Source organism: Anneissia japonica, unplaced genomic scaffold (genome assembly GCF_011630105.1).
Source record: "Anneissia japonica isolate Jap-2015-1 unplaced genomic scaffold, ASM1163010v1 scaffold288275_len480233_cov166, whole genome shotgun sequence".
Classification (NCBI taxonomy): Eukaryota; Metazoa; Echinodermata; class Crinoidea; order Comatulida; family Comatulidae; genus Anneissia; species Anneissia japonica.
Genome location: NW_022738306.1, coordinates 117,749 through 134,809, shown reverse-complemented (window position 1 = coordinate 134,809; position 17,061 = coordinate 117,749). Strand labels below are relative to the sequence as shown.

The 17,061-nt window shown below is 33.3% G+C and overlaps 1 protein-coding gene across 1 annotated transcript; it reads right to left on the bottom strand.

Moving 5' to 3' along the window:
• Nucleotides 1-7,364: 7,364 nt before the first annotated feature.
• On the bottom strand, nucleotides 7,365-15,413 carry LOC117117530 (G protein-activated inward rectifier potassium channel 2-like). Its single transcript, XM_033261846.1, has 2 exons — nucleotides 13,682-15,413; nucleotides 7,365-9,601 (listed from the first exon to the last, which is right to left on the bottom strand). Exon 1 carries the CDS (start codon nucleotides 14,940-14,942, stop codon nucleotides 13,695-13,697), a length of 1,248 nt encoding a protein of 415 aa, XP_033117737.1. The 5' UTR covers nucleotides 14,943-15,413; the 3' UTR covers nucleotides 7,365-9,601; nucleotides 13,682-13,694.
• Nucleotides 15,414-17,061: the final 1,648 nt, after the last annotated feature.

Here is a 17,061-nt window from a genome sequence, read left to right as displayed (position 1 = left end):
AGATATATTTTCAGGGGGGGGGGGAGGGGTCCAAGCTGTCCGACAGTGGGAACTATTTGAGATAAGCATAACTTTGGCGCAGTGCCATCTGAGGGCCGTCGGCCTGAGCTGGGGAAGGTATGGGGGCCTGTTCCCCTCCCCAATGGGATTTCTTTTTTAAATAGGGACCTAGGAGGCCAATAATGGGACTCTGACTTGAAAAATACTTTTAAATGTAAAGTTTATAAAATACAAACAATTGTTACTCTACTGTACTCTCAAACTCATCTCAATAACTTTTTTTTTTTTTTTTGGTCTGACTGCCCTACAAGTTCTGGCCAGTGGGGGTTTTGACCTTCCCCCTGCTGGTTCTGCCACTGCACTGCGTCGGAAGAGAAAGAATGTTGATGTATTTTTTAATTTCAAATTCTAATAGTGTAGCTTCCGGGTTTCCCTCCCTAAGACCGCTCAAGCACTTGGAGCTACCCTTTACTACGGTACACTCTTATTGGGTTACATCGGCCCTGGACATACACCTACAGAGCTTATGTTTATTATTATCAACTATCTGGATAGTGTCAAACATAATGAAGGTCTTATATTTATATATTACCAGTATTTGAGACTGATAAATATACAGATATTTTTAGATTGTGTATGCTGTATATAGCATTTTTATTGAACAATTCTTATCCAGATGTTGATGATTCATAAAACTTACCCTTAAGAACTCACGTATCTGCACTTATTTATATTCTGCTTGAAAAGAAGAGTCTTTCAAACACTGCCTACATGTGTACTATATGTGTGAACATTTATTCAAACTTGTGAATAAACCATTAGCATCATAAATAACAAAAACTCAAATGAGGTAAAATTATATAGTGAATATCAAGCATCCAAAAAAAATACTTAAAAAAAAGTCACATTACAATTTCTGATGAGATATATGTGATAATTAGTGATTATTGTGCAATTATAATGCCTAAACGGACATTGGTGTAATATTAATGTTTCGGTGTTCATCAAAGACCAATTAGCTCAAATTAGCTTTCGTTATTTTAATTCTCATTAACACAGATATCTGACTCAAACTGTGAAAACTCTTCTTGAATTGCATTTCATAATAAAATAGCCAGTCAAAAGTTCAAAAACTGTTCATTTCCATGCACTGCTAAAAATGCTTGCTAAACAAATTGAGTTGTATAGAAAACAATAAAATTGCTATTTGTTTTTTAAACTTAAACACTAAAATGTAATATTTTTATTACCGGTACTTTCATTAAATAATTTGATTTTAGAAAAAGTACCGTATTTTATTATAACAGATGTATAAATATAATGCTGTTCATATACTCTGCCCTGGGGCGAATGAATACGGTATCTAAAGAATTTTTCAAAAAATCTGTGTTGAGCTGTGGGGAAAAATGAGTCATGTATTTTGGTCTTTGAATCAGATTTTTTAGTGCAGTAATATAATTATATTTTCAAATCCAAATGTGTTAAAAATATGCTTTTTGAGAAAATCACCTTAAATATAATTAAAGAACTGATAAATTTTTTGTTGGTTTTTTTATCAATTTTGAAAAAGGACTTTACAAAATGTTCCTTAGAAATACCTCTAAAGAAATCAACTCAGAACATTTGCTATCGTGAAATATACATATTAAACTTATCAGAAACATTGAAAACCAATTTTTGTCAAAATATCGCTTCATATATTTTTTTGAATATATCAAATTGATCAAATACTGTATGCAACAAAACCCCTTTCCTCACAACCCTCACAAATGCGCAAAGAAATGAATTGTTTTTAGACCTCATTTGAAAAGTTGGTTACTTATTTGATTCAATTGAATGTGCAATTAGCTTGTTTTTTGTTTAAGGTATTCAATATTTTAGAACACTTTTGAAAAATACTGTAAAATACTGCTATTGAATTTTGACATTTAATTGTTATTTGTATTTTTAAATAATTTGAATTCTATATTTGTCTCATGAAAGACATTTTGTATTATATTTAGAACAATATTAATGAGTAAATTGGATCTTGAGATATGTTTATTCAACCATACCCCTTATTTGTTTAGGGTACTGTAATCTACATGATTCTTAATAATACATCAGTAACCTTTCACCCCTATTGATGAAATCCACTATTACAGTTTGTATTTGTAAACCATAATACCACCAGTCATGTTTTTAACAAACTGTGGCAGTTATTAGTTGGTATTGACAAGTGTAGGAGATACTGCACTGGTTAATTGGAGAAATCTGTATGTTGTAATTGTGCAATAGACCTTTCCGCTAAGCCCCGCCCCTTGGATATTGTTAAGGGCCCACAAACAACATCATTTTGTAGAAGAAAACATGGCTGGCTGTGCGGTCACAGGAACAGAGTAATTGTTAGGTATTCTGGACAATATCTGTTTTACGTTTCTGCCGAATCATAAAAATGTATCAGAAAATGTCTTAAAAAGAGGTCTAAATTACTATTTGCAAGTATACATTCATATAATTAAAATAATAACACTAAAGTTGATGGAAAATGCTGGCTATTAATGCGTAAGTCTTATTCATCTCCATGGTTTCACATCGAGATTTCAGCATAAAAATCTCATCGATTCTTCTTGTTGCAAATCGGGATAATGTCACAGGAAGGTTTCGACTTAAAAATTAGGAAACTACATTTATATTAATTATTTTAGGCAGTACCTGGTTTAACATGGATTTCACGCCTTCCTGTTTCTGAAGTCCACATTCTGGCCTCTCCCTCCCATGTTCGAGTACAAATAGGCCTAGGCCTAGGGAGGCCTACAGTAGTCATACCGTCACCGGCCTAGTCAGGAGGCTATCTAAATCTGTCAATGATATTTTGACTGATTTTTATATTATCCAGGCCATATAGAAATTAAAATAATTGCTATATAAGATTCGGATTTGATGTTTCTCACTGGACATTTTAGAAATTAGTCTACACAATCAGAAGAACCAGTCATACTATATAAATCTAATGTTTTTTTTTTGTTTTTGTTTTTTTGTAAACTGCTTACACTTCATTAAAATCTTGTACCATTCAGCGCACGGTGGTTGACCGAAACGTTATGTAAACAGATTTACAATCAAAACAAAAAGGCATTAAACTAGTGCATTTCATGTAGTGTTTAGTATTGTAATTTCTTTTCTAAACTGTACTGCTATCTAGCCATATGTACTGTACGTTGATCTGAGACTAAAATTTGAGGGACTACCTAACCCAATCCATCCATCAATCAACATGGCTTTGTATAACGTCAAAATATGTTCACTAAAAATAATATTAAAGCAAATTAAATACGGTATATGATGACAAAAAAAAAATCCACACACACACAGGAGCTTCTATAACTGTAATTGAATCATAATGATTAAATTTAATTTTCAACGGCATACATCTAACATACATCTTTTATTTAAATTCAACACCAATAGTTTGAATATACATAGGGCCACCAAAAGAGCTGGAAGGTGGAAAATATCCCCAGGGCCCTAGTTTAACAGGGGGCCCATAAAAATTGCAGGGAGCATTTTTTCCCATATTTTTTTCAAAAATAATTGCTATCATGGGACTCAATAATGACATGGGTCCCCTAATAATGGGCTACTCCAGGTTGACAGTGCCCCATCAAAAAGATTGTTTGCGTCTTCATGCAATCTTTCTCACACTTCACGCTTGTAACTGAGAGCCCACACCAACCCTTTCCCCTGTTAGAGTTTCCCCTCTTGGCAGCCCGATGGACGGCCCTGAATCTACACAAGGAATTACACATTTTGTGTGGACCCACTTTATGCATAAATTCAAACAATGTGGACCCATTTTACAGAAAAAATATGAAAAATCTGAACTCATTTTTCAAAAAGTGGACCCATTTTATGCATAAAATTACATAATTTGGACCCATTTTTGAAAATTGTGGACCCATTCTGTGTGGACTCATTAGAAAAATGGTGTGGGATTGCCCCAACTGTCCCAATATCTGACTACATCATTTGACTTGTAATTGTTATCTTTAGTCGATGTGAATGCATATCCACCAGTGAATATATAATTATTACTTTTCAGTATTCTGTATTACAATGTCAACAAAATTGTATAAGGATATCTATTCACACTTTCCAGTATTTCATGACAGATTGATAAACATGTAATATAATTTTACATTTCAAATGTATTGCTATGTACAGTAATTAATTTAGTAATAGTTTGTAATATGTTCTGAATGTTATGCATAATCTATTAAAATTTTCAACATAAAACATTTATTCTTTTTTATTTTACAATTGTTTTTTTATATTGCATTTGATGCTGCTAACATTATTTTCTTACTTTCCTTAATAATATTCAAGTTCACAATACAAGAGGTAACAAACTTCAGCACAAACTCCTGTATCAAACCCTGTAGGCCTACAATTACCATTTTTTTTAAATATGAAAAATCTACTCATGACTATCCTAACTTACATTCTGTGATATTTTGTTTTGGTTTCTCAAATGTATTTCTGGTAGGGACGTCTACGCACAGTTGGTGTTCCATCTGCATTTATTGGGTCAGGATTTTCAATAGTTTGACCATTCTCCAATAACAAAATGCTATGAAAAAAGTATATATTGTATTTATTAATGATTTGTATGAAACACAACAATCTCTTGCATAATATAGGCAGCCTAGCTAGGTTAGGCTTTAAATACATCTACATATAGGCCTAATCTAAGCTGCCTAGGGGAAGGCCTGCATTGTCATACTGTTGAATATTTTCCTGACAATTTATTTGTAGATTGCAATTTATTAGAAAAATTAATACCAGGCCCTATGTCCTGAGATCAGGCGCGATCCATTGAACGCGGTATACAGCTGAGGCCGAATATCTTAAAATGTAAGCCTAGGCATTGGTAGAGCCTGAAGATCGACATCAGATAGGCCTGGCTAGGCCAATCCCGACGCGATCCGATTATTTTTGTAGGCCTCCCTTAACTTAAATAAATCCTACCGTTGAGCTGTGTGCTTGTTTACCCTGTTGAAATATAGGATATTTTCTTTCTCTTTTTTTGGCTTTGGAAAAGGTTTTTGTTGGACTGAATAGTCATATCGACGTCGCTTCTCGCACTGCACAAACTCGTAACTCACGTGTTTGTGTGGAAAACATGTTTGTAAGCAGCGCGTATATGCCTTGTTCTGATTGGTTACTTGGAAGTTTGTTTGACAGCCCGGAAAGGTCTATTCCCATGCCACAACTATATTAGGCCTGATAAGAAAGTATAATACATACTCCAAGTATTGAAATACACGCCAGCGTGTATTTCAATACTTGGAGTATGTATTATACTTTCTTATCTGAGATTAATCAGTGGACCTTTCGATATTAGGCCTGGATCCTTTAAATCACCACTTGCTATATTTATACAAGATTCTTTCTCAGTAAAAAAACAGTAAAGTGAAAACAACATATTTGTTTTTTAATCCTATTGTAATTACTATTGCGTAGTTGGAAGTGAACAATGTTAATGAGATGGCACATGTTTCCATCCGATAACTTAGAGCATTTTATCTAAACTATTACAGTACAGTATATGATAAAATTGGCAGAATTTACTACATTCTTATACTTCAAGTATAACTACATACAATTTAGAAAACAGTGGATTAAATTTTTTTATATTTTGACATCCAGTTGCCAGCTGTTAATGATATGTTGTCTATGAAACCAAGGAGGTACTGTATATCCTTTATGAAACTAATAACACTTAACAATAAAATTCATTATGTCCTTTTTTTGTTTATTGAAAGTTTATTACTGTTGTTTTCAATTTAAATATAGAAACAGATACTTATTGTAATGATAATTTGCAATTAAATTTATAATACGCCTATTGCAGTTTAAAACAAACTTGCCACCAGCGCAGAGAGAGAATCGTTCAAACATTGCAAATAAAGACAAACATAATTCGCAAAAGAGAAAATTCTTAAGTGGAATAAAAAAATTGTTTAGGAGAGGATAAATTTCTAAGATCAGCCAGAGAAGTTCCAAAGTACTCAAAGTTAACAGTAAAATGTCATATATAATAGTGTTCATATATTCTTTGCACAGACCCTTCCATGGGCCAGTATACTACTAATCTAAGAAATTTTGTACTAGAAAGAATTCTGTGCTAACCAATAAGTCTGAATTATGTTTTTTGATCTGTATTTCATTATAAGCTGGTATGATACAGTATATATCATCATCATGGCCATTTAAGGATGTGATATGACATTTCTGTATCATCATGGCCATTTAAGGATTGATATCATCATCATATGCCCATTTAAGGATGTGATATGACATCATCATGGCCATTTAAGGATTGATATATTATCATCATGACCATTTAAGGATGTGATATGACATCATTATGGCCATTTAAGGATTGATATATCATCATCATGCCCATTTAAGGATTGATATATCATCATCATGCCCATTTAAGGATTGATATATCATCATCATGCCTATTTAAGGATGTGGTATGACATCATCATGGCCATGGTATGACATCATCATGGCCATTTAAGGATGTGATATGACATCATAATGGCCATTTAAGGATTATATCATCATCATGCCAATTTAAGGATTGATATACCATCATCATGGCCATTTAAGGATGTGATATGACAAACATCATCATGCCCATAAAAGGGTAATTCACACAAAATTCACACAAATTTAAGACCTAAAGTCCTGTCCAGACTTTCAAAATGTTGTATGCCAATATAGTGATGATGTGCCTATATATGGTCATGGTGTGCCTATATATAGTGATGATGTGCCTATATATGGTCATGGACGTGTGCCTATATATAGTGATGATGTGCCTATATATGGTCATGGACGTGTGCCTATATATAGTGATGATGTGCCTATATATGGTCATGATGTGCCTATATATAGTGATGATGTGCCTATATATGGTCATGATCTGCCTATATATAGTGATGATGTGCCTATATACAGTATGGTCATGATGTGCCTATATATGGTCATGGTGTGCCTATATATGGTCATGGTGTGCCTATATATAGTGATGATGTGCCTATATATGGTCATGATGTGCCTATATATGGTCATGATGTGCCTATAGTGATGATGTGCCTATAGTGATGATGTGCCTATATATGGTCATGATGTGCCTATATATAGTGATGATGTGCCTATATATGGTCATGATGTGCCTATATATAGTGATGATGTGCCTATATATGGTCATGATGTGCCTATATATGGTCATGGTATGCCTGTATATAGTGATGATGTGCCTATATATGGTCATGATGTGCCTATATATAGTGATGATGTGCCTATATATGGTCATGGTATGCCTATATATAGTGATGATGTGCCTATATATGGTCATGATGTGCCTATATATGGTCATGGTGTGCCTGTATATAGTGATGATGTGCTTATATTTAATAGTGTGGACAGAACTTAATGTTCTATTTGAATTTGTGATGGTTTTCCAAATTTCAACATATATATCTGAACAATTGTAGTTAATGAAAATATTACACAAGAACGCTGTACATATTACATGTTCATATCCTAAATAACATTAATTATAATTAATTAATATTTATGTACAGCACATTCAAGTAAATCAGATTGCTAGGTATCTACAAAATATATACACTAAGTTTAGGATATTTCATTGTCTACTCATCTTGTAAATCTCAGAGAAATAAATATATGGTAAATTTTATTTAAATGTAAGTAATACATATATACAGGACAAATATATTTATAAATAATGTTATACTATATAAAATTGTCTATAAATCATGGAAATAATGATAATTGAATGCAGATAAGGTTATTACAGCTGTACAGATTAATTCTCAGCATAAATTCATGCAACACTATATAATTTAGTCAAAATATTTTTTTGCATAGAAGCTCTGGCATTATACTCTATATAAATGGAACATGGCACGTACAGTTTATTTATAATTTGGAATAAATGACTAAATAAAAGGAACTAAGTTTAGATTTTTTAGGGAGCAAAGTCAAAATCCTGATATTTTGTGAGTACTATAGGGAAGTAGCAATTGAGAATCGACGTAAACATCATAGTAGAATTAAAATTAAATATAATTGCTACAGTGTTATTATGAAAAAAAAATCGACATTCTGGGACAAAAATGTTATCTTAACTTAGCATAAAAAGCAATTTTGGACATAAACTAAGAAATTAATTTGGGAAAAAGGAGCTTAGTTCTGTTTGACAGCAAAAAAAGATTTTTTTTTATATCCTGATGACTAGCCTACGACATTTTAGGCCTATCATAGGTCCAGGCTTTATTAGGGTTCGCCAAAGCTATATAGGAAAATTAAGCTTGTTGCGTTCGACTTGACCTAGCGAAAAAATATTCCTCTTGGTGCCACAGTAAACTGGTCTGTTTGAGCTTTTTTTTTTGCACGTCAGCCAGAAAAAGGTCAAGGAACTGCAGGCATTCAGATATAGAAAAATTAGATAAATGATGATGCCACAATTTGACTTAAAGAAATCTATTTTAAATCCAGACATACCTCCATGATCCAGTCTATTCAAAACCCTCATCAATATATTTACAAACTAGTTTAAAAGAATAAAAGTAACGTAAAAATCAAATAAATACTAAAATTATGTTATGTAACTTTACATTTGCATATAATATTGGTATAAAAGTGTCTTACTGAAAGGTAGCAGTGATATTTAAATATGTAATAACCTTTTTCATTGCTATGCTAATAATAAATGAAACCTATTTTTACTACCTTGTGTAACAGCTGAGCCAGTTCCCAGAATTTTAAGTGAATTTTTATAATTGTTACGTATTTTGAAGACAATGGTGGAAGGTTGGAGACCACAAATATTGGTGAAGTAAAAGGTTGAACTCTGCCAACCCTTCTGACTGCTATTATTACAGTGTTGCTTAATAAAATGCAAATTGTCCTACACAAACTATCCATAATGTATGTATATTATTTGAGATTTTATCTATGATTACGGTGAAAGCAAATTAATGCAGTTTATCTGCCAAATGTCATTCACTTCATTTTTTTCAATTTTGATAGAAACATCTTCTCTGTGTGATAATGCAATTCAAACTTTAGTTGTCATTGTGTAAGATATTTAATGTTTTAAAGATAATTCACTTCCATAAGATAATTTTCCCTTCATCAATAACATTGGAGCATTACCTACAGAAGGTTGGGCACATACTACATTACTACATCCATCTGTTCTCTATGAGCGCTTTGCAACGCAACATCGTCTGCTGATTGTTGATGGCAAAAGCTGAGCGGATTTTCTTTAAAAACAACTTGTAGCGCACCTTGTCTCATGTTCTCCATGGAATCACGTCGTGAAGAGTAAAGTCAAAGTTGTTCTTTAGTAGAGTGCATTTCAAATGTTTATTGGCATATGATGAGTCCCGAGAAATTCCTTATGAATCATGTCATTGTATGTTGAAAAGTTTTTCCAGATGATTTTAAACTGTCCAAATATATACAAATCCATTCCTTTGTTTCTCCAGTTCTATGTATTCACCTTTACTCACCATGTCTAAAAGACAACAAGCATGTAATTTTGAATTAATAAAACATTTTTATTTTATCTTATTAAAAAAAAACATTTTCTTTGGATTCTATTTTGTATTTAGAATATGATATAGTACAGTACAAACCAGCAGAACTTTCAACATTCACCATATGCCCTGCATATGCATTTTCCCTTGTTCCAAGTTATCCTGGTCAGTGAGAGGGTATGTCATGATTAATTTAATGTTCTGATATTATGTAAATTAATATTGTAGTACTGTAGTATACAAAAGTCCTCTGTAATTCATTATTATTCATTTATTCATTATCCATTGTTTTTATCATTTAAATAAAGCCCTGACCAGACTATCAAATTGTATTTGACAAAAACATGTGACATGCCTAAATATGGTCATGATGATGTCACATCATGACCATAGGCATATCATTACCATAAAATGGGCATACAATAGTTTTTTTGTCAAAGGAAATTTGTAAGTGTAGACAGGGCTTTAGGGGAAAGGGTATTTTTGTCAAAATTGAAAAACAAAATGATTTTAAATCACTGTTCTTCAAGACTTAACTCAATACTACCAGAAATCGAACAATAAATTATCAAACGACTATAGCCACAGCAAACAAATTAATTAGTTAATTGTACAGAAGTGAAGGTTAGTCCTATTTCATTGATGAAACATCCGTGATCTGAAAGTATTAACGTAATTTGAAATTGCTGAATTTTGAAGATACCTAGGCCTATTCGAGAAAGAGCTGAAAGGATACGTACAATATCAGAAGGTTCTATGACCAGTATGAAGTTTGAATGATAATCCATCAGTGGTGTAGTTGATTTATGTTTGAATCTTAAATCTTGGTACATTTATTCCGATGATGACGCAGTAAAATATTGAATCCCAGTCTAATCAATTAGAATGTATCTAAAAGACATAGGGAATTATCTTCTCAGGTTGAAGCTATGAGTGGGCCCAAGTGTTCACTGGGATTCCTTTATTGTCAGAGTGTGCATATATTTATGCAAAGACAGTATTCACCAAATTAATGACATCAATCCATAGAATCCATTATCTCTCTATACCTAAAATTCATCACAAAAAATTTTGGACTAACAAATTTTCTCTACCAAAACTTAATATGCAGCGAAATTTGAATTTTATCACTTTTCACGGGTGTTTTTAAGAAATGAAATGATAATCTTTGGTTGTGGTAACCATTTGGTTTATTTCTGCTCTAACATTTTTGGCTTTTGATAGTTTAATTTTCTTTGCTAGTCACGAGTAGCCAAATATGTTAACAAAGAATGGCTAATATAAGTGTAATATAAGTGAGAAAACCCATATTATATACAATATGTACTGTACTACATACCGTATTCGTGCGAATAAGCACCCCATTTGAATAAACGCACCTAATTTGAATAAGAGCCCCTCAATTTTGAATAAGTACCCCTAGATTCCTAAAAAAATCAATCATACAGTACAGTACACAGAACATTATTTACATCACCGACTTAATTCTCTGTCCGATGCCTCAACTTTTCGCATCTCAGCATTCGGTTGATCTGTCTCTCCATTCATTTCTCAGTTGGTCAGTCTCCATTAAAGTAAGTTTAACATGGTGTTCAGTTTTGATACATCATTAGAATCCTGTACTTGTTTTATTGCTACCATGTACAGTACATCATTTTGGATTTAGAACTATAGTATTTAAAAACTGAAAATTAAAATACTGTATGGCCATGTACATCTGCAGCTAGTGGAAGGCAAGGACAATTGATTAACCCCATTTGAAAATATTTCAGATGACGAGGAGGTGAGGTACATCTTGATCCTGACATCGATAAATTGACCACGAGAAAATTGACATTGATTAAACTATGGTACTGTAAGCGGCTACAAATAGTGTAGTCCACTATGTTTATCTGATTGGACATTTTAACACATATAAATTTAAATTATAAGTACTTTACTGGTTGTCATTGTGATTAGAATAAACTCGTAAAAAGCGATTTAGTAAATTTTCATTGTTGTCATGTTATTCGTCCTCCATAGCAATTGTACTTGACTACACATCATTACTTAATCTGGGCTTCATTCATTTGGGTACTATGACTTGTATTTTCATTTATAAAGCACCCCATTTTCAAAGTTTTGAAAGCACCCCCTCAATTTTCATCTATTCCATATTATTTATTTTTATTTATTTATTGTTTAACCTGGGTTAACAACTCAGTTGAAAACCACCTGTTATACTTAGGCCTACAGTATATGCCCAGGATACGATACCCAAAACATATAATCCTAATCTACCTACTTTAATAATAATATAATTCAAAAGAACATTTACATCCCCTCAATTTCCATTTTGTTTTCATAAGCATCCCGTTTGAATATTAAAGTGCCCCCTCAAAAAGTGCAAAAAATATGTTAAGCGTCTGGGTGCCTATTTGCGCGAGTACTGTATTGTACTAATGTAGTTTTTTTTTATTTTATTGACTGTATAGGCACTGAAGCCAGATTTCCAGTAATTCACTACAAGTAATCACTGACTTCTTTGGTCTTTTGAGTTGAAATATATATATACACAGCCCAGGTGTGAATGCAAATAGTGGAATACAAGCTATGTGGCTCGGTTCCAGTAGATACACAGAATATTTTGTCATTCTTTACGCGTCCTACGAAATTCTTACGAGGCAGCACTAGTCCGTGAATTTGTGAACAAATACATAAATGCAAAACAGCAATGGTGCTATAGAGTGCTCAACAAAACAAATGTTAACGAGCTATAATAAATTAAATCAATCTGCATACAACATTTTTTCGTACTTTGAGGACTCATCAGTGCAGCGTAGATATTTGAAATTGAAGTTGAGCTATGGAATCAACAAGCTGCTTATGTTCAAGGCTGTGGATGTTTAACACTATACTCTCCATCATAATACGGCTCCTACAGTACGTATTGTCGGTGGTGCATGCATGTTGGCCACTAGAAGGCACACCTTGAGCTTTGGATATCGCATAAACGATCGACAGCAGCAGAAAAATGTTGTATGCAGATTGATTTAATTTATTATAGCTCGTTAACATTTGTTTTGTTGAGCACTCTATAGCACCATTGCTGTTTTGCATTTAGCTGGCCCACTATTATATGTAGTTTGAGCACTCTTGGCACGGTATTACGAGCACTTATGAACTGCTTTGTTACAAAGCTTGCATGTTTCATAGCTAAGGTTCAATCTCAAATTTATCTGAGCTACACTGACGTTGTATGCAGATTGATTTAACTTGTGATGGTGATGATCATAATAAATGATGACGATTGTAGCGGCTGTGCCAGTGATAGTGGTGTTAGTGTGGTGATGATGAAGGTGACATACAGTATTGATGGTATTGTGTTAGTGGTGGAAATAGAGGTAATGATGAATCTGTAGGTGGTGGTGATGTTTGTAATGGTGGTAGTATTAATAATGATAATGAAAAATAATGATCTTTATGATGATGAAAATTGACAGCTTAAATATAGCAAGTACCTAATAGAGTAAAAATAACCGTCACATTCAAACTTTGGTGGAATTTGATATACAGTAACAGTATTGAAATAGTAAAATGAGTCATTAATTATATTGTATTGCTAGTGAGATATATCTTGTTACTGCATAGTCATCATTAAATTTATAGCATTTTATACAGGTTGATATAATGTACACTTTACACCTGATATATTGATTTCATCTGTTTTATAGCGTACAAAATTACACTGTAATTAAGTCATCTGGAGATTTGATGATTACTAGAGTTGGTACTAAGGTCTACAAAAAATTCATATTACCATTTTTTTATTACAGTATACTGTAAATGAGTTCAGCAGGAAATAGAAATATAGTTGATAGGAGTGATGTTTTGCCTTACTGTACAATGACGTGTTATACTGAATGCTCAGTATGTCCCCAATACTTACTAAAAAAATATTTGGGGATGTACTGAGTATTTGGTACGATACATGTCAGGTAGGGCGAAACATCACTCCTATGAAATTTTCCTGATGCCAACTCGCATCGAAATAATAGATTATTTAATTTTGTAAGTACCTTCAGTTGTTTGTCATAATGTTGGTTCGATTTCCACACTTCGGTTACGCATGTGACAACATTTCCTTGTATTTGATCTGTTCTCGGATGCTTCATTATCCCGATCACAGTGGTTTCCAGATCGATCAAAATCTCCATCAGATCCTCCTGGACTTGCAACAGCAAGACTATCTTGCAGTTCCTTAGCGCTTAATGGCGTTGTGTCTGTGAGTGCGGTGTGGTGGAAATAATTCAGGTTAACATCCAAAACTCCCTTTTTCTCAGTTACAACTGTTTTAAAATCGTACCCCCACTCAATTTCATTTGGCAAATATGACGTTCTTGCTTGTGTAGTTGTACCTGTGGCCTCAACAATACCTTCAAGAATCGCAATGATTTCAAATTTTGAGTCTAACAGTGTTTCCTTACTAATTTCATATAGCGGACTTTTCTTGTTTATTACATGAACAATTTGGATTGGCCACACAAGAAAAATGCGGTCTAAGCCCAAATCATGGCCAATGTTCATATCAAAAACCTGGAAAGGCATGTAAGAGCCCTCTTTTGTTACATAGTGTTTTACCAATTGTAATCGGAGGTGTCCCTCAACAATTGGGCTTTTTTGAAGATCACCCACTCGGAATTGAAAAATTAATTTACCATCTTTCATGGTAATGCAAGCTGTTTTGCTGAATATAATCGTTCTTGCTCTCATCTTTGGACGAGAAAATTTAGCAATTAAGCTAGCAATGATAAAAGCCTCTATAAAGTTAGCCCAAATTGTTTGAATCATGAGAAAAAACATCACCTCTCCACAATCTTCTGTGGGACAACGATACCCATAGCCAATCGTGGTTTGGGTTTCTATACTAAACATGAAAGCAGATTTCCAATTATCAAAGTTGCGGAAGCAAGGTTTCCAGTCCTCGTTATCAAGATTGTCAAAATCACCCCTGATGAAAGCAAGCACATAGTAAATGCAACCGAAAACGAACCAGTTGAGAAAGAAACCGAGAACAACCATAGCAATATTGTAGCGCCATGGCATATCTACCGATGTTGTGAAAAAATCCACAACATAGCGCCAGCAGTGTGCCCTGCTTGTTGGCGAAACAGTGCAACGACCGTCTTTATCTACCAAACGATTCCAAGTATTTTTTTCCCTCATTGGCACGATCTGATGGTGGTTGTTAGAACTCAAATGCTTGCTGTAAACAAAACCTTTTTTGTCGACATGATTCCGACCCTCACTTGAAAAACTTGCGTTCAACACGTCATCCATTTTGCTTGACTGGTTGTGATTGTAACAGTTAAAATATATTTAAATTACTCTACTAAATTGTTCTGTTTGCAAAATCTTGTTTCTTTCTTCTGAGATGCCACCAATAAAAAGAAAAATGCATTATAAAGTGGTGATCAATCAGTGCATTTTTTATTTGCAGCTTAGCAAAAAATTTTCACAAAATGCACTTATGGAAAATTCTGCATATCAAACTGAGCAGTAGACTATACTAACAATGCCACAAAACAAAAAGAAAATTAATCAATCGAAAACTCAACAATCATCTTGGAATGCAGTGTGGGTATCAACGAATTTCAATTTTTTTACCAACTTGCTACGTAAATCAAACTGTTTGCTTATGTACGTATGTAAATCCAACATTAAGGTCTTGTGATTGTTGAAAATTTGGTGGTGAATACAACTTGGTGATATTACAACTAACTTCATGATCATTACTCTGTATGCAAATGTAAGACAGTTGACACTTTGGAATAATCCATTATTCTACAGGGTATAATCCATTATTCTACGGGGTAGAATTTTAATATGCTTTTATAAATACTAATGGTTATAACAACGTCTTTTAAAGCTAGTGGTAGAATGTACGGTAAGTAAACTCAATGATGCTATTTTTTTATGAACATTTTTAAAACACATTTATTTTAGGATTAATATGATAAAATGGTTGACCCTTAATCCATTGTCATTGATCAGTGTCTTATCATCTTCATTAATATTTTATTACAATTTCTTTTAAATCATTTTGAGTAAACCAATTGTTGAAGGTCTATGCCTAATTTGCATATGAAACAATTTGTCAAACCTTTGTCTACTCCTATTAACAGCCACCCAGGCAATGGCACATTGCCAAAATCCTAATTGAGATTAAATTATGTAATTCACTTTCTTATTCTACTTTCGGATCATTGTTAATTAAATCGATGATTATTAATGACACCTAACATCATCGATAAACAAACTAAAAGCGTCTCTAGGTCCGTGGTGTATTTAGTATAGGAACATACATTTTTGAAACAATTATTGTACTACAATCAATATCATTTTACCAATACTAATGACATATTTCTCAATTAATATTTAATTATGGAATTGATGACCTATGATGCAATTATACCACAATATAAATTAGTTTAAATCTATAGAAACATTTCACATGAATTGTCAGTGAACAATGTGATACACTGTGTACTGCACATTATACTGGTCTTGGTAAATTTTTGAACTATGAATGAGGGTCTCACAACCATTGATTTGTTATAATAATATTAAATATTCATGCCAAATATGGTCTGGTCTAATAATAGTAGCATATCTAGGAGTCTTGAAATGGGGGTGATGGGGGTATGAAGGTGAATTGGGTAGCTTGATAATTGAGAGGTAGCTCCCAAAATAATGTTATGAAATGATTAATTTTAGCTACTTGAGCGTGATTTTTGCTTCGAACATGCAATGGGGACAACTTGGGTGTGCAGGCTTTTTTTTTTTTTTTTTGGGGGAGGGGGGCCATGCACACCCCTAGATACACCAATGTATCAATAAAAAAATTCCAGGTTCTGTGTCTCATGTCAATAATCTGAGGTGAAATGTAGGAATACAATTAAATGTAAACAAAGTGAATCTGTTTTATAAAGTTAGGAGCCACTGTGGGCCCTGAACCCTAAACATTTCAGATCTTTATAAGTCCCTGTTTCAATTTCAATTGATGCTGACCTTGTATAAATACACCAAGTTTCAATAACGCATCATTTTTTGGATTAGAACGTAGACGTTGGCCCTGTGGCAAGGCCCCCTCGTCAGGGAAGAAGTCAATTATATTCCATCAGGAACTCCTTTAAAAATGCTTTTTTACATTCTGTGGGTGCCATTTCCAAGCTGCCTATTCTTAAAATTTTCCCAAAATACAGAGGGCTGAGGAGATTTGAATCATTATTGGCTGATTTCGGCACCACCACTGACATTATTGCTATGAATATCCTTCAGTAGTTGAATAGATCTGACTCATCGATATGGAACTAAATTTATCCGGAAGTATATCATCCATGTCGTTGTAATGTGTAGAAGTTATCAAGAATAATGTAAGGGGACAAGATGCATCAAG